This window comes from Choloepus didactylus, chromosome 17 (genome assembly GCF_015220235.1).
Source record: "Choloepus didactylus isolate mChoDid1 chromosome 17, mChoDid1.pri, whole genome shotgun sequence".
Taxonomy (NCBI): Eukaryota; Metazoa; Chordata; class Mammalia; order Pilosa; family Megalonychidae; genus Choloepus; species Choloepus didactylus.
The window spans coordinates 76,534,401-76,560,672 of record NC_051323.1 but is presented as its reverse complement, the minus strand read 5'-3'; the positions used below and the strand labels follow the sequence as shown (position 1 = coordinate 76,560,672).

General features: G+C 45.9%; 1 protein-coding gene across 1 annotated transcript in view; it reads right to left on the bottom strand.

Annotated features, from left to right (window-relative positions):
• Positions 1 to 26,272, bottom strand: part of ACOXL (acyl-CoA oxidase like) — a 283,084-nt gene that overhangs the window by 154,524 nt on the left and 102,288 nt on the right. Inside the window, 1 exon segment of the mRNA XM_037806647.1 lies at positions 20,737 to 20,853. Coding sequence (XP_037662575.1) covers positions 20,737 to 20,853 — 117 coding nt within the window.

Below are 26,272 nucleotides of genomic sequence, written 5' to 3'. Positions count from 1 at the left end.
TGTGTTTTCATTGTCATTTTCCTCGAGGTATTTACTAATTTCTCTTGTAATTTCTTCCTTTACCCACTGGTTTTCTAAGAGGGTGTTGTTTAGCCTCCATATGTTTGTGAATTTTCTGACCTTCTGCCTTTTATTTATTTCCAACTTCATTCCATTGTGGTCTGAGAAAGTGTTTTGTATAATATCAATATTTTTAAATTTGTTGAGACTTGCTTTGTGACCCAACATGTGGTCTATCCTAGAGAATGTTCCATGAGCACTTGAGAAAAAAGTGTATCCTGCTGTTGTTGGATGTAGTGTTCTATAAATGTCTGTCAAGTCTAGTTCATTTATCATACAATTCAACATCTCTGTTTATTTAGTGATCCTCTGTCTAGATGTTCTATCCATTGATGAGAGTGGTGTATTGAAGTCTCCAACTATTATTGTAGAGGTATCTATTTCTCCTTTCAGTGATCGCAGTGTTTGCCTCATGAATTTTGGGGCATTCTGGTTTGGTGCATAAATATTTATGACTGTTATGTTTTCTTGATGAATTGACCCTTTTATTAATATATAGTGTCCTTCTTTGTCTCTTTTAATTGTTTTGCTTTTGAAGCCTAACTTGTCTGATATTAATATAGCTACTCCCGCTTTTTTCTGGTTGTTGTTTGCATGAAATATCTTTTTCCAACCTTTCACTTTCAGTCTATGTTTGTCCTTGTGTCTAAAGTGAGTTTCTTGTAGACAGCATATAGATGGGTCCTGTTTTTTAATCCATTCTGCCAGTCTGTGTCTTTTTATTGGGGAGTTTAATCCATTTACATTTACTGTTATTACTGTAAGGGCAGTACTTTCTACTACCATTTTGTTTTTTGGAATTTATATGTCATATCTTATTTTTTCCTCTCCTTTTACCTTTCCTGATAATCTTCATTTCTGCACTCTTCTCCAACTCTCTCTCTCCTGTCTTTTCCTATCAGCCTGTAGCGCTCCCTTTAGTATTTCTTGTAGTGCCGGTCTCTTATTCACAAACTCTCTCAGTGTCTGTTTGTCTGAAAATGTTTTAATCTCTCCCTCATTTTTGAAGGAAAGTCTTGCTGGATATAGAATTCTTGGTTGGCAGTTTTTCTCTTTCAGTATCTTAAATATATCATGCCACTGTCTTCTTGCCTCCATGGTTTCTGCAGAGAAATCTGTACATAGTCTTATTGACTTTCCCTTGTACGTGATGGATTGCTTTTCTCTTCCTGCTTTCAGAATCCTCTCTTCATCTTTGACATTGGACAATCTGACCAGTAAGTGTCTTGGAGTAGGTCTATTGGGATCTATTCTATTTGGGGTACGTTGTACTTCTTGAATCTCTAATTTTCTGTCTTTTATAAGAGTTGGGAAATTTTCAGTGAATATGTCTTCTATTACTCTTTCTGCCCCTTTTCCCCTCTCTTCTCCTTCTGGGATACCCATAACACGTATATTTGTGCGTTTCATGTTGTCACTCAGCTCCCTAAGACCCTGCTCATATTTTTCCATTTTTTTCACCATCTGTTCTTTTGTGTGTATGAATTCGAATGACCTGTCTTCCAGTTCACTGATCCTTTCTTCTGCCTGTTCAAATCTACTGTTGTGTCCCTCCATTGTGTTTTTCATCTCCTCCATTGTGGCCTTCATTCCCATGAGTTCTGCCATTTGTTTTTTTAAGTTTATGAATTCTTCTTTATGGTCAGCCAGTGTCTTCTTTATATCCTTCAGCTCTTTTGCTATATCTTCCTTCATTTCATCAAATTTATTTAGCATTAGTTGCCTCCACTCCTGTGTCTCAGCTGAGCTATTAGTTTGTTCCTTTGGCTGGTCCATGTTTTCGTGTTTCCTGGTATGGCTTGTTATCTTAAGTTGTCTAGGCATCTGATTCTCTTGATTAGTTTATTTTGGAGCTTGTTTTCTGTCTTTTACTTAGTAGTTTTCTTGTTGGTTGGCTTTGTTTTCTGGCCTCTGTTATTCAGTTCAACTTATTCTAGACCTCTAACTTAGGTTCTATTTAGTTGATCAGAATTTTTCCCCTCTTGTTTTTTCTGTTTCTTGCTCTGCCTCTATGTAACCTTTTTGTGAGTGGCTCTCCTCAGATATGGTCGACCCTAGTCAGATTTTCCCAGTCTAGTGAGGCCCAGGTCTCATTGGGAGGGTATGGAGTTTTCCTGAGAATGAGACCCTCCTATGAGGCCTTTAGAATTGGTGCTTTTCCTCTCCTGTCCAGCAGGTGGTGCTGGCCAGCCCGCAGCTCCCCCACCAGTGTAAGGAGGTGTGGAGCCTTTAGTTCTCCTGGTGACTCTGATCCTGTCAGGGGCGTGGCTGACTGAAGCCGGAATCTGAATTCCAGCCCCTGGGGTCTGAATTCCCAGAAGGAGGACTGCCAGTTGAGCTGGGCCTCCCTCCACTCTCCAATCCTCAGAACTCCAGTTGTCTCTCAGGGGCACTATTCCCTTCTCCCCTCTCCTCTTTGGGGCCTCTCCAGGTAGATTCCTTGGTCAGCCTGAGTTGCCAATTAAAGACGGGGGTGGAGACCTTCAGTAGTGAATATGGAATTCAAAGGCACTGTGGGTACTCTGTCTCCCCTGAAGCCCAGCCTAGTCCCTCAACCTGGGCTTTCCGATAGAAAATAACCACATATATTACTTTTAGATTTAAAAAAAAAAAAAAAAAAAAAAAAAAGTAGAAAAGAAATCAAGAAAAAGAAAAAAGGAAAAAAAAAAAAAAAAGAGTCTCTTTTAAACATCTTTCCCCAGCCTGGAGGTTTTGTCAGTGTCAGAATAGAGCATTTAAAGATATGCTTTGGGCTATTGTCTGATAATTACTCTCCAACCGCTTCAGTTCCACCCCTGCCGGGGGCTATTGAAATGCAAAAAGATAAGGGATCAGCGAGAAGCCAGAAGGGACAAAATGTAAGGGAAAAAAAATGGCTTTTTTGGAGTCTGGGAATGGGTGCCCGCTTTTACGTGCCCCCACTTCTCGGAACCCAGCCCTTCTTTAGCACCCCAGCTCCCAAAGTTAGTTAATTAATTTGTTAATTAATTCTGCAGTTGAGGCTGGGTTGAGCCTCCCTTCTTGCCCTCAGCAGATTGCTGTTTTTTGTTTTTTTCCCCCCTTTCAGGGAGCCAGCAGCAAGACAGTCTGTGAGGTCTGGGTGGGGAGGGGCGCCAGACCCCTGTTCCGGGGAACTTACAATGTTTGCTGCGATCTCAGCTTTTCCTCCAATTCCAAACTTGCGTCCAATGTGTGACTGGTTACTGGAGACCCGAAAACACTGTTTCATATAGTTCTTGGGTAATTGCCAGCTGCTCTAGGGGAGAGACGAAATTCTGCTCCTCACCACTCCGCCATCTTGCCCCACCTCTCTGGGTTGCAGTTTGATAGTTTCAGGTATTTACTGCTAGCTATTCCAATTCATTAGAACCTAAAAAGGGTTGTCTATACAGTGCGTAAGAGTGCCCACCAGAGTGACCTCTCGGCTGCTTTTGGAATCTCTCTGCCACTGAAGCTTATTTCATTTCCTTCACATCCCCCTTTTGGTCAAGAAGATGTTCTCCGTCCCACGATGCCAGGTCTACATTCCTCCCCGGGAGTCATATTCCACGTTGCCAGGGAGATTCACTCCCCTGGGTGTCTGATCCCACGTAGGGGGGAGGGCAGTGATTTCACCTTTCAAGTTGGCTTAGCTAGAGAGACAGGGCCACATCTGAGAAACAAAGAGGCATTCAGGAGGAGGCTCTTAGGCACAATTACAGGGATGCCTAGCCTCTCCTTTGCAGCAACAGTGTTCCCAAGGGCAAGTCTTGTGGTAGAGGGCTCAGCCCATCGAACCACCAGTCCCCGATGTCTGTGAGCACATCAGCAACCATCGAGGTGGGGAAGCCCAACACCCCTGCATTCTCCACCAGCTCCTCAAGGGGGCTCTGCATATTTTTTATTATTTTTTTAAAATTAACTTTTTTTTTAATCAACTATATCAAAAAAAATTTTTTTCAATATACAATAAAGAAAACATTTCAAACAAACCATAACAAGGGAGTAAGAAAAAGATAACTACTTTACTTCCAACATGTTCCTACTCTACCCCAAGAAAATAACCTAATAAAGCAACATTTCTGTGAATTTGTTCCTACCATACCCACCAGAAATTGACAGACCATAGTCATTCCTGGGCATTCCCAAATGTTAAATTTACCCACGATAGCTTATCTGTTCTTATTGGGTTATCCCTTCCTTAATTGCTCTCTATCGCTAGTTCCCTACATTCTACATTATAAACCATTTGTTTTAAATTTTTCAGTGTTCACATTAGTGGTAGCATATAATATTTCTCTTTGTGCCTGGCTTATTTCGCTCAGCATTATGTCTTCAAGGTTCATCCATGTTGTCATATGTTTCATGACATTGTTCCTTCTTACAGCCGCGTAGTATTCCATCGTGTGTATATACCACATTTTATTTATCCACTCATCTGTTGAAGGACATTTGGGTTGTTTCCATCTCTTTGCAATTGTGAATAAGGCTGCTATGAACATTGGCGTACAGATATCTGTTCATGTCACTACTTTCAGATCTTCTGGGTATATACCGAGAAGTGCAATCACTGGATCAAATGGTAACTCTATATCTAGTTTTCTAAGGAACTGCCAGACTGACTTCCAGAGTGGCTGAACCATTATACAGTCCCACCAACAATGAATAAGAGTTCCAATTTCTCCACATCCCCTCCAGCATTTGTAGTTTCCTGTTTGTTTAACAGCGGCCATTCTAATTGGTGTGAGATGGTATCTCACTGTGGTCTTAATTTGCATCTCTCTAATAGCTAGTGAAGCTGAACATTTTTTCATGTGTTTCTTGGCCATTTGTATTTACTCTTCAGAGAACTGTCTTTTCCTATCTTTTGCCCATTTTATAATTGGGCTGTCTGTACTACTGTCATTGAGTGATGGGATTTCTTTATATATGCAAGATATCAGTCGTTTGTCACATACATGGTTTCCAAAAATTTTTTCCCATTGAGTTGGCTGCCTCTTCTTTTGTTGCTTGTGCTTTGGGTGTAAAGTCTAGGAAGTGGCAGCCTAATACAAGGTCTTGAAGATGTTTCCCTACATTATCTTCTAGGAGTTTTATGGTACTGTTTTTTAGATTGAGGTTTTTGATCCACTTTGAGTTAATTTTTGTGTAGGGTGTGCAGTAGGGGTCCTCTTTCATTCTTTTGGATATGGATATCCAACTCACCCAGCCCCATCTGTTGAAAAGACAGTTATGTCCCAGTTCAGTGGCTTTGGGGGCCTTATCAAAGATCAGTTGGCCACAGATCTGGGGTTCTATCTCCTAATTCTCAATTTGATTCCATTGATCAATATGTCTATCTTTGTGCCAGTAGCATGCTGTTTTGACAACGGTGGCTTTACAGTAAGCTTCAAAGTCAGGGAGTGTAAGTCCTCCCACTTCGTTTTTCTTAGCAATTCAAGGCATCTTCCCTTTCCAAATCAATGTGATAACTAGCTTTTCCAATTCTGCAAAGTAGATTGTTGGAATTTTGATTGGGATTGCATTGAATCTGTAGATGAGTTTGGGTAGAATTGACATCTTAATGACATTTAGCCTTCCTATCTATGAACATGGAATATATTTCCATCTTTTACGGTCTCCTTCTATTTCTTTTATTGGAGTTAGGTAGTTTTCTTTGTATAGGTCTTTTATACCTTTGGTTAAGTTTATTCCTAGGTACTTGATTTTTTTAGTCGCTATTGAAAATGGTATCTTCGTCTTGAGTGTCTCTTCAGTTTGTTCATTTCTAGCATATAGAAACATTACTGACTTATGTGCATTAATCTTGTATCCCGCTACTTTGCTCAATTTGTTTATTAGCTCTAGTAGCTGTATCGTCGATTTCTCAGGGTTTTCCAGATATAAGACCATATCATCTGCAAACAATGACAGTTTTACTCCTTCCTTTCTAATTTGGATGCCTTTTATTTCTTTGTCTTGCTGGATTGCCCTGGCTAGCACTTCCAGCACAATGTTGAATAACAGTGGTGACAGCGGGCATCCTTGTCTTGTTCCTGATCTTAGAGGGAAGGCTTTTAGTCTCTCACCATTGAGTACCATGCTGGCTGTGGGTTTTTCATATACGCTCTTTATCATATTGAGGAAGTTTCCTTCAATTCCTACCTTTTGAAGTGTTTTTATCAAAAACGGATGTTGGATTTTGTCAAATGCTTTTTCAGCATCTATTGAGATGATCATTTGATTTTTCTCTTTTGATTTGTTAATGTGTTGTAATACATTGATAGATTTGAACCATCCTTGCATGCCTGGAATGAACCCCACTTGGTCATGGTGGATGATTTTTTTAATGTGTCTTTGGATTCGATTTGCAAGCATTTGGTTGAGAATTTTTGTGTTTATATTCATTAGGGAGGTAGGCCTGTAGTTTTCCTTTTTTGTAGCATCTTTGCCTGGTTTTCGTATTAGATTGATGTTAGCTTCATAAAATGAGTTAGGTAGTGTCCCATTTTCTTTGGTGTTTTGAAAGAGTTTAAGTAAGACTGGTGTCAGTTCATTTTGGAAAGTTTGGTAGAATTCCCCTGCGAAGCCATCTGGCCCTGGGCATTTTATTTGTGGGAAGATTTTTGATGACTGATTGGATCCTTTGCTTGTGATTGGTTGGTTGAGGTCTTCTGTTTCTTCTCTGGTCAGTCTAGGTTGTTCATATGTTTCCAGGAAATTGTCCATTTCCTCTACATTATCCAGTTTGTTGCCATATAGTTGTTCATAGTATCCTCTTACAGTTTTTTTAATTTCTTCGGGATCCGCAGTAATGTCACCTTTCTCATTCATTATTTTGTTCATATGGCTCTTCTCTCTTTTTGATTTTGTCAGTCTAGCTAGGGGCTTGTCAATCTTGTTGATCTTCTCAAAGAACAAACTTTTGGTGTTATTTATACTCTCTATTGTTTTTTTGTTCTCTCTGTCATTTATTTCTGCTTTAATCCTTGTTATTTCTTTTCTTCTACTTGGTTTAGGATTGGTTTGCTGTTCATTTTCTAGCTTCTTCAGTTGATCCATTAGTTCTCTGATTTTGGCTCTTTCTTCCTTTTTAATGTATGCATTTAGTGTTATAAATTTCCCCCTCAGTACCACTTTTGCTACATCCCACAGGTTTTGGTATGTTGTGTTTTCACTTTCATTCATCTCTATATATTTAGCAATTTCTCTTGCTATTTCTTCTTTAACCCACTGATTGTTTAGGAGCGTGTTGTTTAACCTCCAGGTATTTGTGAATTTTCTAAGTCTCTGATGGTTATTGACTTCTAATTGTATTCCACTGTGGTCAGAGAATGTGCTTTGAATAATTTCAATTTTTAAAAATTTAATGAGGCTTGTTTTATGTCCCAGCATATGATCTATTCTGGAGAAAGTTCCGTGAGCACTAGAGAAGAATGTGTATCCTGGTGATTTGGGATATAATGTTCTATATATGTCTTGTTAAATCCAATTCATTTATCCAGTTCTTTAAGTTTTCAATTTCCTTATTGGTCTTCTGTCTGGTTGATCTATCTATAGGAGACAGTGATGTGTTGAAGTCTCCCACAATTATTGTGGAAACATCAATTGCTTCCTTTAGTTTTGCCAGTGTTTGTCTCATGTATTTTGTGGCACGTTGATTGGGTGCATAGACATTTATGATTGTTATTTTTTCTTGTTGAATTGCCCCTTTTATTAGTATGTAGTGGCCTTCTTTGTCTCTCATAACATCCTTGCATTTAAAGTCTATTTTATCTGAGATTAATATTGCTATTCCTGCTTTCTTTTGGCTGTAGCTTGCATGAAATATTTTTTTCCATCCTTTCACTTTCAATTTCTTTGTGTCCCTGTGTCTAAGGTGAGTCTCTTGCATGCAACATATTGATGGTTCATATTTTTTTATACATTCTGCCAATCTATATCTTTTAATTGGGGAGTTTAATCCATTTACATTCAACGTTATAACCGTGAAGGCATTTCTTGGATCAGCCATCTTATCTTTTGGTTTATGTTTGTCAGATATATTTTTTCCCTCTCTCTCTTAATGTCCTCTAACGTACCCATGGTGAATCTCTTTAGTACTGAACCTTTCTCCATAGCTCTCTCTCCTTTCTTTGTTTCTCTGTTGGTAGGTTTCTCTTTAGTATCTCATGTAGGGCAGATCTCTTGTTAGCATATTCTCTCAGCATTTGTTTGTCTGTGAAAAATTTAAGCTCTCCCTCAAATTTGAAGGAGAGCTTTGCTGGATAAAGAATCCTTGGTTGGCAATTTTTCTCTCTCAGAATTTTAAATATGTCGTGCCACTGCCTTCTCGCCTCCATGGCAGCTGCTGAGTAGTCACTACTTAGTCTTACGCTGTTTCCTTTGTATGTGGTGAATTGCTTTTCTCTTGCTGCTTTCAGAACTTGCTCCTTCACTTCCATATTTGACAGTGTGATCAGAATATGTCTCGGAGTGGGTTTATTTGGATTTATTCTATTTGGAGTTTGCTGGGCATTTATGATTTGTATATTTATGGTGTTTAGAAGATTTGGGAAGTTTTCCCCCACAATTTCTTTGAATACTCTTCCTAGACCTTTACCCTTCTCTTTCCCTTCTGGAACACCAATGAGTCTTATATTTAGACATTTTATATTATCTATCATATCCCTGAGGTCCATTTCAATTTTTTTTCCCCATTCTTTCTTTTGTTCTTTCGTTTTCCATTCTGTCATCCTCCAGGTCACTGATTCCCTGTTCAGTTTCCACTAGTCTTGGTACTACGAGTATCCAGAATCTTTTTAATTTGGTCAACAGTTTCTTTTATTTCCATAAATCATCTTTTTTTATTTACTCTTGCAATTTCTTCTTTATGCTCTTCTAGGGTCTTCTTCATGTCATTTATATCCTGTGCCATGGTCTCATTGTTCGTCTTTAGTTCTTTGATTACTTGCTCCAAGTACTGTGTCTCCTCTGATATTTTGATTTGGGTGTTTGGGTTTGGGTTATCCATATTGTCTGGTTTTTTCATATGCTTTAAAATTTTCTGTTGTTTTTGGCCTCTTGGCATTTGCTTAACTTGATAGGGTTCTTTTAGGATATGTAGACCGATTGAAACCCTTATCTCTAATTTGTCAGATCTACAGCTTCATGGAGTACACTTTAACTAACCAGCAGGTGGCGTCCGCGAGCCACCTATTCCCCTCAAGCCAGTTCTCCCCCACTTTGTCTTTGTGAAGAGTGGGGATGTGGGGTCCAATTGGTGCACTAAGCTTGCATGTGTAGTTGGTGTTGCCCGTCCTGCATATGGGGCGTGTGTCTGAGCGGTTAGGAAAGGGGGCGGCTTTAATCATCATATCTCCCAGGTGGTCCTGGAGATTGAAAGCTGCTGCAATAGTCTAATCCTTCAGTTGAGTCTCGCCACAGTTTGTCTCTGCTGCTGACCCACAAGTCCTTGGTGTTGGCGTATGGTCCCTGGGACTTGCGAGTGGGTCCCTCTTCCAGGCCGTGCACTCCCAGGTCCTCTGCTGAGGGACGACTGTGCTACATCACAGGTGAGCGCCGTCCCCCCAGGGCAGTTCTGGGCTGCAGGGCTGCGTAGGGGCGTTCCCAGTCTGCTGAAAGGATGGCTGAATGGGGTGTGTTAAAATTCCCCTTTTCACACAGCTCCGCCTTCCCAGCTCAGGGACAATTAGCTGAGGGTGTGGGAAAGGCTAATGTCCATGCCCGATATTGTGGTGTGTGTGTGTGTTGTTGGAAACACTTCCTGTCACACTGGGTTGTTTGGGCAGCTCTGGGCTGTGGTGCTGGCGTTGGGCAGGAGTGTTCCCAGCCCACTGGGAAGATGGCTGTAAGGGGACGACCCCCTTTTCTTGGGAAGTTGTGGTGTTTAGCGAATTTTCTCAGCCACTGGACTTACTGCCTTGTGTCTCAGAGCTCTCTTAGCTCTGCTCTTGTCTGGGCCCAAATTGCAAGTCTTTAGGGCTTTCTGTAATGGGCTTCTTAGAGTAATTGTTTCAGAAAAAGAGAAACAGATTAAAAAAACAAAAGAAAAAGTGCCCTCCTTGCAGATCTAATGGGCTATTGAAATGCTAAGAGACAAGGAGATTAGGGCAATTAAGGAACAATCAAGAAAGCAGAGAAACTGGCTCTTCAGACAAGGAAACTCACCCTCTGGATTTGCATATGAGCCTGACTCTGTTTGAGCCCTGCCCTTCTCCGTTCTGTGTTCACCAGAACTCCAAAAAGTCTCTGTTTTTATTTTTGGGTTTTTTTTTTTTTTTTTTTTTTTTTTTTTTTTTTTTTTGCTGTTTTTTCTAGCCCTGTCTCCTCTCTGCTGGCTGGCTGCACCCAGATTCTCCGGTGTCTGGTCTCAGTCTATCTACGTTTGGATCAGGAGCCTGAGGCTTCAATAAGAGCCGCAACTGCAGTTCTCCCTCCTCGTTCCCAGCACCAACGGCCCCTCCTCACACGGGCCTGAGCCTGGCAGGGAGGGGCACAGGTCCCCTGGCCGCAAGAACAACAGATTTCACTGATCTCAGCTGCTCCACGCGTTTGTGAGTGTTGTATGAAGTATGCCTAAAGTCAAATTGCTCTCGTGTCTAGTCCTTGCAGTGCCTGGCTTTCTACCTACCGCCCTGGAGGAGTAACTAACATCTACACCTCACCACTCTGCCATCTTGCCCCGCCCCCCATCCTCTGTTTTTTGTTCTGTTTAATTTTTACTCTAGTACCCTAAAATTTCCCCTTGTAGCCACCTTCAAACATATAATTCAGTGGAGTTAATTTGACTGACAGTGTCGTGCACCATCACTACCTTCCACTACCAAAGCTTTCCCACCCTCCCCAACAGAAATTCCCAAACAATGGGGTGCCAGTTCCCACTCCCGACTTCCCACAGCGCCCGCTGGCCTGTGCTCCACTCTCGGACCCAATGAACCAGCTTGTTCTATTTCTAAAGAGGAGAGAAAAACACAGGGAAGGCAAGCTGCTTGCCCCACGCCACTGGCAGGTAGAGGCTGGGGTTCAAACCCGGGGCCATTGGCCCCCAGCGACCTGCCTCCTGCCCCTTGGGTCAGGCCCGGCTCTCGGGCCTGGATGCCAGGGACAGAGGAGCTGGGATGAGCAGGACGAATGGGGCGATGGGAGGATTTGGGGCCTGCTGAGTGTGGGGACCCGTGGGAGGCTTGAGGGGGACATGAAGTGGGCAGGCCCCAAATCCTTCCAAAATTTTGACTGAGATGACCTGTCCAGGAGACTGAGAACAGTGCCTGGGGCGGGAACCAGGCCGCCTTCCAGGGGAGGGGTGATACAAAGGGGCAGGGGTTCTCAAGGGGTCAGTGCAGCCTGGCCAGCCACAGCAGGACATCCACGTACCACGGGGAAGGGGGGCCCTCGGGCACAGTTAAAAGTCACCCAAGGATGGGGCCCAAAGCTTCCCCCGGCTGGGCCTGCTGGGCCACCTGCTCCCTCAAGCCCCCCGCAAAGCACCACAAGAGCCCAGGCAAGGGCACCCCAGGCTCAAATACCAGGGCCAGCCAGCAAGCAGAGACCAGACTTAACCAATAAAATCAGAGGCCAGTGAAATCAGAGTTTCAGACTAGCAGCGAGTAGGTTTTCATAACAGCACACACCCCTACTGCGCTCAGAGGGCACACCCAGGTGGAAAGGTTCTGCACTGCTGACTGCTTTACCTGGAGACCCTCCGAGCCAGGTGCCGTGCAGCAGGTACCCCGAGAGCCACCCCCCAGCTGCCCCCTCCCACCACCCACCCCGCAGAGGGAGGCTCTGGGACCCCACAGCAGGTGGGAGCGAGGGGGCCGGCAACCCGGGAAGGGCTTCGTGCAGCCCCCACTCCAGACTCACACCCGAGCCTCTGCTCCCTGCTCCAGCATCCGTCTGCGCTTTGGCAGGACCAAAAGCATCTCGGAAACATTGGAAAAGCCAAACCTCCGCAGACCCTCCAGCGCGGAGCTGGTTCACTCACAGCATGTGTCCCCCGGAACCCGGGAGCCAGGGCCTAGGACCCAGGAGTGAGGAGCTCAGCAAAGGAAAACAACCTGGGGCTGTGTGAGCCAGTTTATTCAACTACTTCCTCACAAGTCGGAGGAGGGCAGCAGGGGAAACCGAGGGAGACAGGAGAGCCAGGGGAGGTCACAGAGAGCGTGACCTCCCTGGGCTCTGAAACACACGCAGCCTCTTCCCCCGTCAGGGAACTGCCTTCCTGGAAATCGGTGTAACCAGATCTGGGGCAGGGGTGCAGGGAAGGGCTGAGGGCAGAGAGACGGGGCCGTGAGGGCACAGGGCAGGCCCCGGCCCCGGAAGGTGTGGGGAAGCCGGGGAAACCAGAAGGGTCCCCAGTAAACCAGACGGAAGGCCCAGGATGGGGGACCCGGCTGTCTCACGCCACATCCTATCAGGCACCCCTCCTTTCTCCCCTGGAAACCCAACATGAGAGCTACGGCCTCTTTCAGCTCCTCGGCACCTGCATCTGAGACTCACCTCCCTCAAATTGAGAGAAATTTTAATGCTCACTAGCTGCAGCCACACAGCCCAATTAAAAATGAATAAAAGATCTGAACAGACATCTCCCCTAAGAATATACAAAGACGGCAAACAAGCACACGAACAGATACAAGCCATCATCAGTTACTAGGATAATGCGGATGAAAACTACACGATACCACTGCACACCTGTGAGAAAGGCCAAAAACAAACAAGCAAGCAAAGCTGACCCTCCTACGGCCACGAGGACCCCCAACGGCTGCAGCCCTCACGCGTTCTGGTGGAGATAAAGCAACGGTCACTCTGCAGAACAGTCTAGCAATTTCTTAGCAAGTGAAACACGTGTTCCTTACGACCTGGCAATCCTACTCCTACAGATTTGCCCAAGAGAATGGAAAACTTGGGTTCACATGAAAATGTGTAAGGAATGTTTACAGCGCGGTCATTTATGATCACCGGAACTGGACAAATCCCGATGGCCCCTCACAACTGAACAGGTGGTCTCACCCTGTGCACCACACAGTGAAACACTGCTCAGCAGCAGAAAGTAAACTTGCTCCTCGCAGCAACATGGAAGAACCCGAAACGCCTTTAGGAGAAAGAGGCCAGGCCCAGGAAGTTCCCACTGCATGAGTGCATTTACGTGGCATTCTGGAAGAGGGCAAACTATAGGATTGGAAAATGGGTTGTGGGGCGGGCTGGGGGAGCAGTGGGTGGCCCAGGGCAGCCTGGGGGAACCCACAGCACTGGGCAAGACAAAGGGCAAACTGTCCTGCGCGCAAATTAAATTAAGAAAAGCCAGGCTATCGGGGGAGCACACGGGGGCTGCGGTCTGCGGCGAGCGTCCCACACGGCCACACCAAAGAGGGGGGGAAGGCGGTCACCCGAAAACTCAGGGGAGCAGCGGGTTGCCTGGGCCTTTAGTTTACATGCACAGTGTGGCTGAACAGATAAGAAAGCCGAGCGTGGGTGCCCAGGGCCAGATTCCTCACAGTCAGAGAGAGGAGTCAGCAACAAGCAAGGGGAAATGCCCCCGTCAGTCCAGGGGCCGGGCTGGGGCCGGAGGGCTCCGTGCAAACTAGGTTTTAAATTTCACCTGCACCCACGCTGGGCACACACATTTCCTAGTGCTGAGTGCTGGGGTCCGGAAGCCCCGATAGCCCAGTGGCAGCTACGCCCAGCACCCAGAGCCCAGGTTTTCACTCCATCCTCCAGAAGGGGAGTCGGGGCTCCTAGGAGGCGTGGGTGATCACAGGGCTGGGAAGGGAGAAAGACAACATTGTGAAAATGAGATTAAGTTTAGCTTTCACACAGGATAGGTGGGGCAGTTAAGGAATTGGCAGAAGGTTAAAAAGACAAACTAGTCCACGGTCAGTCCCCTGTTTATCCGCCCACTATCCACAGTCAGTCCCCCTGTTTATCTGCCCACTATCTACTATCCTTGCAAGGTGGAGACTAGTGGGTAGAGGTTCCCAAAATAGCCTCCTAACTTGTTACCAAACTAGCCCAGACTGGCTCTAAAGAGGCCTGGGCATAACCATTATAGTCAGGGGTGGAGATTTGTTCTAGCCATTCCAAATGTTGCAAATTCGCACTGGAAACTTATGTCAAATGTTTCCAATTTGGACGAGCTGCATGTTTCAAATTTGTGCAGGCTAGTTAGGCTTGTCCAGTAGAGTGTAACCTCTGGAGTATCAGCCACTGGAGAAACAAGGGAGGGACCTGCGGTTAGGTGTAGGGAATAAACACTGCTGGGTCTATTGTTCTGCGGCCAACCCCCCACATTTTGGTTGCGCTCCCATTCTTGCAAGATCATGAATAAATTCTTTTCTTCTCCACAATTGGGTGAGCATTTATTCCTTTTTAGGAATAGTGCTTGTTTCTCACACTTGACCCTGGGGCATCTTCTGTGGTCATAAAGAAGGAACTGCTGAGAACGTGGGGGGCATGGCTACAGGACCTGGGAGCCCACCTGAGAAAGCTCCCAAAGTCAAAGCTGTAACAGCACAGCCAAGTTCATACTGGTAGCAACGACAGTCACTCAAAGAGTAAGGGAAATAGCTGTGCTCCATACTCATGTAAATAAATGATTACACAAATAAATAGCCATACAGAAGAACTGCAGAGGGTGTGTGTGCGTGTGTGTGTGTGTGTGTGTGTGTGTGTGTGTGTGTGTGGAGGGAACTACAACACCACAGTAATCACTGCTGCAGGGCAGATCCACTGACAAATGCTGAAATTAGTGGGTATAAGAAACAGAATGTTTACAGAGCCTCTAAGTGCTTCCCACAAAATACATATTAATCACTGTGACGGCCTTAGTATGTTTCCACCGGTTCTTTGGCTCTCCTCCCTCCTGGAGATGGAGCTTAACCCCCCTCCCCATGAGTGTGGGCTGCACAGAGTGACTCACTTTTGAAGAACAGAACATGGAAGGAAAGCATAGCTCGGCGGGAGCGGCTGAGGATGCCACCTCCCCCCAGTGCCCGGGTCACCCACCCACTGTCCAGTGCCCGAATGTGGTGCAAAGAGAAGGGCCACCAATTCTGTGCTTTTCCTCCCCAAATCCGTAACCTCAGGGTAATTCATGAGAAAGCGTCACATGAACCCAAACTAAATACTGCCCAGGACTCTCCAGAGGCAGGTGGGTAACAGAGGCAAGAAAAGGCCCAGGAGCCTCCACGCGGGGGAGGAGACCTGGTGGGCGACACAAGGTGAGGGCTGGTCGCGTCCTGGAACAGAAACAGGGCAGCAGTGGACACACCAGGGGGCCCGGCAGAGCCCATGGTTTAGTTCACGGCATTGCACAAGCGCCTATTTCCTCGTTTGCTGATTGTGCTGGGATGGGGAAGAAGACGCAGCGTCAGAGGACTAAGGGAAGGACATAGGAAGCCCTGCAGGCTCCACAGTTATTCCGTAAGACAAACATTATTTCAAAATAGACATTAAAACACAAAGGTAACTGATTGCTTAAATCAAAAATAATTACAAGCTACTCTGGGGTTTTTAATATATGTAGAGGTAAAATACACAATAACAGTAACACAAACAGTAGGAAAGGGTAAAAGAAGTTATATTCTTGTAAGTTTACGTTACATATAAAGCAGCATAAGATAAGGGTGCACATTAAAATACTTAAGAGTATTCACTTAAAACAGAGCAAAGAAGTATAGCTGTAAAGCCAAGAGAGGAGATTAAATGGCATACACACCTCATCTTCAAAAAAGGAAAGAAAGGGGGGATGAAGAAACCAGGAAAAAAATGGAACAAATATAAAGCATGTAGCAAAATGGGAGACAACTTATATCATAATAACAGTAAATAAAAATTACTAGACAGTAAATAAAAATATAAGACTGGATAAAAGCAAGATCCCACCATATGCTGTTTATCAAAGATGCACTGTGACACATATAGGCTAAAAATAAAAGAATGGAAAAAGATATACCATGAAAATGCTAGGCGTAAGAAAGCTGGTATGGCTATCTTAATATCAAGAGCAAGCAGACTTCAAGAAGAGAAAAATTATCAGAAGTTAAGAAAAACATTTAGTAAATATGAAAGGCTGGTATCATCTAGAAAATATAGTAACCCAAAATCTGTATGCACTAAATAACAAAGATTAAAAATACACAAAGGAAAAAAAAAAAAAAAAAAACAAGAGACAAATCCACAATCGTTGTTAGGGATTTTAACAGTCTTCTTTCAGCATTTGATTAAATAATTATTCAAAAAAATAACTTGATTCCTAGAACTTATCCCTGAAAATTGTTTGTTAATTATTTTAAGTACATATGGAATATTTACCAATATAGATCACACATCAACATAAAACAAGTCTCAATTTTCCAAGTACTGAAGTGACAGAGAATTTGTCCTCCAACCAAAATGTAATTATTTAGAATTCAATAACAAAATGATATCCGAAAAATCTTCCAAAATTTAGAAATGAAGTCACATACTTCTAGATAGCCCATGGGTCAAAGAACTCAAAAAGGAAAATAGAAAAATATTTGACCTATGATATTACAACATATAAACTTTGTAGGATACTGTTAAAGCAGTTCTTAGAGAAAACATATAACATTAAATTTTTTATTTTAAAAAGAAGCAAGGTTTTAGATCAATGACCTAGGCTTTCACTTCCAGAAGCTAAAAAAAAAAAAAAGAAGAGCAAATTAAATCTCAAGTAAATCGAAGTAAAGAAATAATAAAGATAAGATTGTAAATCAGTAACATCAAAATGGACCAAAAATAAAGAAAAGCATCCAAGTCAAAAGTAGCCTATTTGAAAAGATTAACAAGACTGATAAATACCTAGCAACAAAGACCAAGAAAAAAAAGAGAAGCCAAAAATTATATTAGGAATAAAAGAGGAGGAATCACTACAGACCCTAGAGACATTAACGTTATAATAAAGGAATATAAAGAGCGACTTGGATGAATTAGAGGAAACAGACCCAATCCTGGAAAAACACAGCTGAAAACTGACGAGAGAAGCAAATGACAGTCTGAAGACTCTTACAATTGCTGAAGAAATCGAGTGGTGATTAAAGACCTCACCATAAAAATAACACCTGCCCCCACGGCTTCTCTGTAAATACGATCCAAACACTGAAGCAAGAGATCACACCAATCTCCCACAGCCTCCTTCAGAGAAGAGGGAGAAGTGGTAACCCTCCCCTATAGAGTTTATGACGACAGCACGAGCCCAATACAGAAACCAAGCACGTTCCAGGAAAGGAAATCTACAGCTCAATACCCCTCATGAATATTGACACACAAATCCTTAAAGCATCAGCAAACTGAACCCAGTAAGAGAAAAATGATTGTGCATTATGACCAAGGACCCCCCCAGAATGCAAATTTGGCCCAACATTTGAAAATTAACCAATGTAATTCACGTCATTAACAGAATGAGGGAGAAAAGTCAGACGATCATCTAAATAAGCAGAGAAAGTTTTTTAAAGTCAAAAGTCAACTGCATGATAAAAATGCTCAGCAAACTAGAAACAGAAGGGAATTTCTTTAATCTCATAAAGGACACTCCTAAAATATCGGCAGTGAACGTCGTATTTGAAAGGGAAGTATTGAATACTTCCTCACTAAGGTCAGGAGCAATACAGGGAAGTGCATCTCTCCACCCCTGTCCACCACGGTGGTGGAAGCACCAGCGGGCAGTGTGGCAGGAAACACACGGAAAGACATAAGGAAGAAGCTAAATTCTCCTTGTGCATGTGTGGTATGATTGGATACAGAGAAACTTCTAAAAAGTCTAAAGAAACTACTGGATCTAGCACGTGAATTTTGTAAGAATACAGGATAGAGGGTCAGTACACAGAATTCAATTATAGTTCCATATGATATTAACAAAAAATCGTAAATCAAATTTAAAAATAAATTCCATTTGAATAAACCAATGAAAAGTGTAAGACCTCTATTCTGTAAGTTATAAAACACTGCTAAGAAATATTAAAGACCTACATAAATGGAGAGAGACGTTAGCTCCACAGATTGGAAAAGATCCAATACTGCCCAAACGTATCTACAGAGTAAATGCAATCCCAAATAAAATCTCAGCAGGCCTTTAGTAAAAACTGATGAGCAGTTTCAAAAATGTATAAGGAAATGCCACAGACCTAAAATAGCCAACACAATTCTGAAAATGAAAAATAGATTTAGAGGACTCACGCAACCTGATTCCTTTTCTTTCTTTTCTTTTCTTTTTTTGTGTAACAGCTTTAGGAAGATATAATTCATATACCACAAAATCCACCCCGTCTTTAACACTTGGTTTTTCAGTGTATTCAGAGTGGGTGCCACCATCACTACTAATTTTAGGACATTTTCATCAGCACAGAAGAAAACCCCTTCCCCATCAGCAGCCTCTCCCACCGCCCCCTGCCCCAGGCCTGGGAACCAGCGTGTGCTCTCCATCTCGAGGCACCTACCTATTCTGGACGTTTTGTATAAACAGCATGAGATGAGATGGGTTGCCTTGCGCCTGGCTTCTTTCACATAGCGTAATGTTTTCAAGGCTCACCCCATTGTGGCACGAATCAGCATCTCATTCCTTTTTACTGCTGAACAATGCCCCGTTGGACGGATACACTGCTTTCTGTTTACCATTCACCTGTCGATGGCATCTGTGTCGTTTCCACTTTGGGGGATGGTGAACAATGGTGCCAGAAACGCTGACATCCCAGCTCTTGTGTGGCCACGTTTTCCCTTCCCTTGGTGTACACCCAGAGTGGAACCGCTGAGCCACGTGGTAATTTTATAGTTAACACTTGAAGAACTGCCCAAAATGTTTTCCAAAATGTTGCACCATTTCACATTCCCACTATCAGCGTATGAGGGTGTCAATTTCTCCACATCCTCACTGACATTTTTATCATTTGTCTCATTGACTATAACCATCTTAGCGTGTGTGAAGTAGGATCTCACTGTGGTCTTAAGTGGCATTTCCCTAATGAATGGTGATGTTGAGCATCTTTTTGTGTGCTTATTGGCCATTTGTATACCTTTTTTGGAGAAATATCTATTCAGATTCCTTGTCTATTTTTTAATTGGCTTGTCATTTTATTGTTGAATTGTAAGAGTTCTTTATATATTCTGGATACAAGTCCCTTATCACATATATGACTTTTAAATATTTCCACCCATTCTGTGGATTGTCTTTCCACTTTCTTGCTTGTGTCCCTTGAAGAACAAAGTGATTTTACTTTTAATGACACCCAATTTATCTCTTTTTCCTCTCATTTCTTGTGCTTTTGGTGTTGGATATAAGAAACCACTGCCAGCCGAAAGTCACATAAACTTACTTCTGCATTTTATTCTACAAGTTTCATTGCTTTAGCTCTCAGATTTAGGCCTTTGATTTTTGCACAGTGTGAGGAGGACTCCACTTCATCCTCCTGCCCGTGGGCATACAGTCGTCCCAGCACCGCAGCTTGTTGAAATCAATTGTCCATAAATGCAGGTTTTCTTCTGGACTCCCAATTCTATTCCACTGATAAATGTCTATCCTTATGCCAGCAATACAGTCTTGACTGTCATTGCTTTGTAGTGTTTTCAAACTGGGAAGTGAAAATCTTCCAACTTTGCTCTTCTTTTCCAAAATTGTTTTGAATATACCAGGTCCTTTGCATTTCCATATGAGTTTTAAAATTAGCTTGCAATTTCTGCAAAAAGTCCAGCTGCGATTTAGATGGGGATTGCACTGAATGTGTAATCTATTTGGGGAGCTTTGCCTTCTCAACAACATTAAGGCTTCCGATACATAAACTTGGGATCTTTCCATTTATTCAGATCTTCTTTAACTTATTTTGTTAAATTTATTCCTAAGTATTTTATTCTCTGATGCCATTTTAAATGTAATTGGTTTCTCAATTTCATTTTCAGATTGTTCACTGCGAATGTATAAACATTATCCCACAACCTTTCTGAACCCATTCATTAAGTCTAACAATTTTTAAGAGGACTCCTTGGGATTTTCCGTGTGGAAGATCATGCCACCTGCACACAGGGAGGGTTTTATATCTTCCTTTCAATCTGGGTCCCTTGTACTCTTCTGTTTGCCAAAATGCCCTGGCCAGAGCCTCCAGTACAGCGTTGGACAGAAGGGCAGGGACCAGCCACCTTGTCATTTTCCTGGTCTTGGCGGGGGTCTTTCATTGCTAAGTGCGCTGCCAGTTGTGGGTTTTGGTAGGAGAGCTGTATCAGGCTGAGGAAGTGGCCTTCTATGCCTAGGTGACTGAGCGTCTTGGTTGCACAAGTGTATCTCACTGTCAAAACCACCGAACTCGACACTAAGATCGGTGCATTTTACTGCATGCAAAATAAACACCAATAAAAACACTTCAAAACAACCTGTCAGTGGATTTGTTTTCTTTCAGTGGTGTGGCTCCTTCTGTGGGTGTCACCTGAAGCTCCCGGCACCTGCCCCCAGCCTCGGGGGCAGAAGTTCCTGCAAGTTAGAACCTTTCTTGGAAGCTAGAGAAAATGGTGACATTGTAACTATTCAAATCTGATACTGTTAGACTCTGGAGGAATGCTGCCCAAATTCCCTGTGGATCCAGCCATCTGGAAGCATGGAAAACCAACCTCTAACCTGGGCACCTGTCGCAGCCACGGACTTGTCCTGCTCAGTTAGAAAGCAAGGCCCCGGACTGCTCCTGGCGACACTGGTGCACCCCCCGACCCAGGGCTCACCTGCTGGTGAAGGTCAGGGCCAAGGCCGTGGCCAGGTGCAGCATCAACCGCAGGCTCTGTGTCTGGTGCTCGATGAGCCTGACCTCTTCCTTGGCTTTGGACCCAAACTGCCTCCGGCTGGAAAGAGTCAAGCAAACACAACTGTCACTGAAATCCTGAGACCAACTTTACTTCTGGAGCTGAAAGTTCCAAGCAGCCGTTTGCCTTTCAGGAGCTTCGGAACACAGGACACCTGTGTCGCCTAAAACATGGTTAAGGCAGAGTCAGCAGGGGCTCCTGAGGAAGGCCCGACAGAGCTCCGCAGCTCTCAGACCTGAGCCTGCCCACCAGGGGGGTTGTTAAAGCAGCACGTCCACTTCACACACGGAGTAATTTTACTCCTTAACATTTACATGGCATTTCATAGATCAGGTGGCCTGAGATCATTAATTACTCAGCTGTCCTGGGTCTGGGACATAATTAATAGGATGGGCGCGATATCCTAGAACATATTTCAAAGCGACATTCCCAGCGAGAAGGGCAACCCCAACCCTGGTGCTCCCGTCACTTCTTCCCACCACCCACACCCCCTGCAGCTCCACGAGCAAGAGGTGTCTGCACACCTGCCTTCACCTGCTGCGGCTCCCTCTCACCTGGGGCAACTGTGTCCAGGTGAATTGGGGCCTTCCTGGAGCAGTTTACAAAGTTCTACGGGCCGTCCCACAGGCCAGCGCCCACAGACAAACCTCAGCTTCCCGCAGCTGCAGACCCCAAGGGCAGCGCGTCGAGAGCACCCCTCTGCCCTGCAGCTTGCGCGGTCTGGGTTTGCCAGCAGCCTCTGAACACCTCGAGGCTTAACGTGGATTTCTGAAAGGATATCACACACACTAGTGCACATACCCGTGCACACACACACAAGCACACATGCACACAGATATTCACAGGTGTACACATACACAGCAACACATGTGCACAAGCACATGCACACACACACAGACGTGCACGCATGGGCACAGATGCACACACACACACCTGTGTGCACGTGTACCTGCATGCACACACACACGCACACAGGTATGCACATGTGTACGTACGTTAACAGCCACATATGTATGCACACATAGGTACACATGCACACACATCCACGTATGCATATACACACATGCACACATGTGCGCACACAGTGCTACATCATCAAACACGCAGGGCAAACCTCTGTCTTGGATACAGTGAAGTGAGGGTATCCAACAATCACTCAGAAAGAGGGAAGAAACAATTTTTAAAATAATTCTATATTTGAGAAATACTGACTTAAACATAATTTTATATTTTAGTACTGTTTTTATTTGTATTTAAAAGCAGATACCTTCATCTTTTCAGTCCATGAGGCGTGGAGAATCCACAGCGAGGCCCTGTCGGTGGGTGGGGAGGTGGTCAGGTCCTCACACATGGACATGCACACACACGTGTGCACACACATGCACACACACATGCACACACACTGGCACATGCTTTTTTTAAGAGCACACTTTGCCCAGGCACAGCCCCACACCCTGCTGCTCTAGGAACACTCTTCACCACCCACCCTTTGTCCACCCCCTTCCCTCCACCCAAGGACACATGACCACAAGGACGTGGCGCCAACCAGAGGGGACAGGCTGCAGGGCCCCTCCCAGCCTCTGCCGGGTCGTTTAGAAACAGACACATCAACGGTGTGTCGTGTCATGGGATCCACTCACAGCTCGCACTCGCCCCGTCTCCTAGTTCCCACCTTAAACGCTGTGATCACACCTCTGCTTCTGCTGCCCTCACTGGCTGCCACCGGGTCCCCTGAAACCAGGCACACCCACGGGACTCACTTACCTGGGCACAGCCGCCCACGGGGGTCGCAAAGGCCCAGCTCCCGCCACGGGGCTCCCGGCCCGGGTCTCGGGGAGGACGTGGACACGGCGGCCATGTGGGATGGGGCCGACCGCCCTCCAGGGCCCTCGCGTTTCTGTCGTGTGACCAGGGCACTGAAGCCAGAGGCAGCTCCCAGCGCCGGCCCCGGGAGCCAGTCACAGCCCCTGCTACTTTTCGTGTCGCTGAAAAATAGTCACAACCACACAATTTTTTTTTTTTAGGTGAAGAACTAACTTAACCATGTTAATTTTTTTAATTCGGTTTTATTGCGATATATTCATATACCATACAGTCATCCATGGTGTACAATCAGTTGTTCACAGCACCACCACAGTTGTGCATTCATCACCCCAATCTATTTTTTGAACATTTTCCTTATATCAGAAAAAGTAAAAATAAAAATGAAAAATAAAAGTAAAAAAGAACACCCAAATCACTCCCCCACCCTATTTTTCATTTAGGTTTTGTCCCCATTTTTCTACTCATCCATCCATACATTGGATAAAGGGAGTGCAATCCACAAGGTTTTCACAATCACACTGTCACCCCTTGTAAGCTACATTGTTATACAATCATCTTCAAGAGTCAAGGCTACTGGGTTGGAGTTCAACAGTTTCAGGTATTTACTTCTAGCTACTTCAATACCTTAAAACTTAAGAAGTGTTATCTATATAGTGCATAAGAATGTCCACCAGAGTGACCTCTTGACTCCATTTGAAATCTCTCAGCCACTGAAGCTTTATTTCATTTCATTTTGCATCCCCCTTTTCGTCAAGAAGATGTTCTCAATCCCAAGATGCCAGGTCCAGATTCATCCCCAGGAGTCATATCCTACGTTGCCAGGAAGATTTACACCCCTAGCAGTCGGGTCCCATGTAGAGGGGGGAGAACAGTGAGTTCACCTGCTGAGGTGGCTTAGCTAGAGAGAGAGAGAGAGGGGGCCACATCTGAGCAACAAAGAGGCACTCGGGGAGACTCTTAGGCACAATTATAAGCAGGTTTAGCCTCTCCTTTGCAGTAACAAGCTTCAAAAGGGCAAGCCCCAAAATAGAGGATTCGTCATGTCAAGCCGTCAGTCCCGTGTTTGTGAGAACATCAGCAACAATCCAGATGAGGAAGCCCAACACCTCTGCATTTTCCCCCAGCTCCTCAGGGGGGCCCTGAATATGTATTTTTATTCTCTGTCCAAATTACTTTGGGATGTGTCATTATTTCCCACTAACCTATGCAAACCTACCAGGTCTCACTACCTATTAAAAGTTCCATGTAATTATGGTGTTTGAACTAACTACACGAGTTAAACTGATGACAACAGAATTTTAACAGCACCTCATCCAATTTTCCATTTTCACATGAGAGGCCTTTGTCTTGGCCTAGCACGTGGCAGACACCAGGGATATCTGCTGAATTCATGAAAGAACGAACGAGCTTTGCGAGTGATGGCGTGTGGAGGACATAGTCAGTGCCACCGCTCAGGGCCTGGGGAGGCATCTGGGCGTCAGCTCCGGCCCGACCTGTCGTGCCTTGGCTCCCAGTTCACGGCTGCTTTCCACAGGCCCCTCTTCCTCACTGGCCCTTGCTGTTTGATTGGGGTGACGAGTGCAGAGCACTGCGGTCCCTGAAGACCCCCCCCCAATGCCCCTACAGCTCCCCACTGCTCCCTAATACCTCAGCGCACCCCAGCCCCCTGCTGCCCCTCCACTTCCCCACACCCTCCCCCCGCAGCTCCCCGCTGTCCCCCGATGTCCCCCAGCCCCGTCTGCTTACCGTGTGACAGCACCTGCTGGTCCCAGGGGGCACTGAGTTTCCAATCCTCCAGGATGCATTTGTTTTCTTGTCCGGGAAAACTTCCCATGAGCATCCTAGCTTGTTAATTACACTCTGGGACTGTGATGGGCACTCAGGCTGAGCGGTGCTGCGGAAGGCTTCGTGCTCCTTGGGAGAAGCCCTGGGGCGCAGCGGCGCTGACCGGCCCATGAGAGTAAAACCCAAAGGCCTCGGTGGCACGTCAGGGCCACTCGGGACCACCTGCCCCTGCCACCTCCCCCTGAGCCCCTTCGGCCCCCAGGTCTGCCCGATGGTTGTCCACTGCCCCTCCCAGCCTCCGTGCCCGCGAGCCCCCGCCTGCAGGCGCCTCACCCCCACGGCCACGCATCTAACCGGACCCCCGCTCTGTGGCTCCGCTGAACGCCCCCTCCCCACTGAGACCCCCTGGGCCTCCCCTCCTGGGCACACCCCTCCAGCAACCAACAACCGGAGCAGGCAGCTGCTTCCCTGGAGCGGCCAGGCTGGGGCCCCCGTCCCTTCCCGGTGGACTCACAGCACCGAGAGCCCCAGCCTGGCCCAGCCAGTGCATGCAGGACCCATGGGTGCAGCAGCCCCTCCTCTTGTCCTGGGGGTGCTCCCCACAGATGCTCTGCATGGACAGGGCACAGCGTGAGCTCACTTAGGACAGGGACAGGGATGGGGAGGCAGTGAGGACGGAGCCAGCCTCCCCCGGCCCACGGCCCACCCTCCGCAGGCTTTTCCGAGGGCTCGGGGGGAGACAATCAGGGGGCAGGAGGCAGGCCACACCCTTGACCCTCATTGCCCCTTCATCTGGTCCGAGATGCTGACGGTTCCCAAAGGGCTGGGCAGGGGCGTCCCAAGGGCCTCTCACCCCCAGACTGGCCTCTGCCTCTTGGTGGGAGACCTGACATGGAGGCCACTTCTGTCCCTTCTCCTGCCCAGGTGCAGCCAGGGGGCAGCCGGGAAGGCCCAGCAGCCCCCACACCATGGCCCGGTCGAGGCAGCAGGGAGAGAGGGAGACAGGGAGGGAGGGACAGAGAGACAGGGGGCCCCGGGGCTCAGTGCTGAGGAGGTGCTGCCCGTGGAGGACCCCCGGCCCGTGTCCACTCTCCTATTTATGCTCTTGGGTCCCAGTTGAGGGTGCAGGTCCATCCTCTGACCCTGCAAAGCTCACGGGCTGCACCCCTGCAGCTGGCCAGCGGTGACGGCCGCCAGAGCGTTCACTGTTCCTGTGAATGACCTCGACGGACAAAATATTCTTCCTGTCCTTTTCCTTCACCGGGTTGCTGTTTTCCTTTTAAAACGTATAAAGGCTAGCGTTTTCTCTGTACACATAATTTTTATTCCAGTGTTGAAAAATCCCCCAAGCCACTCAGCGCAAACTTTTCATGGTCTTTAAAACAAGACGTGGTGTGTGCACACACGGCACCCACAGGGAAACCAAGCCGGGGTCATCCCCACAACTTGTAGAGAATACAGGAGCATTTATTTGGGGCTGTTTTATTTCCTTTCCACTCAGTCTGAGCACCTCAGCTTGAAGCAGCACCCGTGGAAGTTGGCACTGCCCCACGGCCCTGGGGGAGCCGCCCTCCCACCATCCCCGTCTCTGCTCCCGGGGAGCACAGGGACCTGCAGAAACACCACAGCTCCGCGAGTGTCCGCTCGGCGGACCCCATCACCCAGGAGGGAAAGGAGCTTGGCGGCCGGGTCCCCCCTTCACCCCAGGCCTCCTCGGGGTGCAGGCGTCACCGCCGCCACCGGCAGAGGCACCAGCCCCTCCCCGTCACACGACAGCTGAGCCCCTTCCTGGGCCCGGGCACAGCAGGATCCGAGACAGGCTCTGAGCCCCCCTGGACAGCCGCTGCCC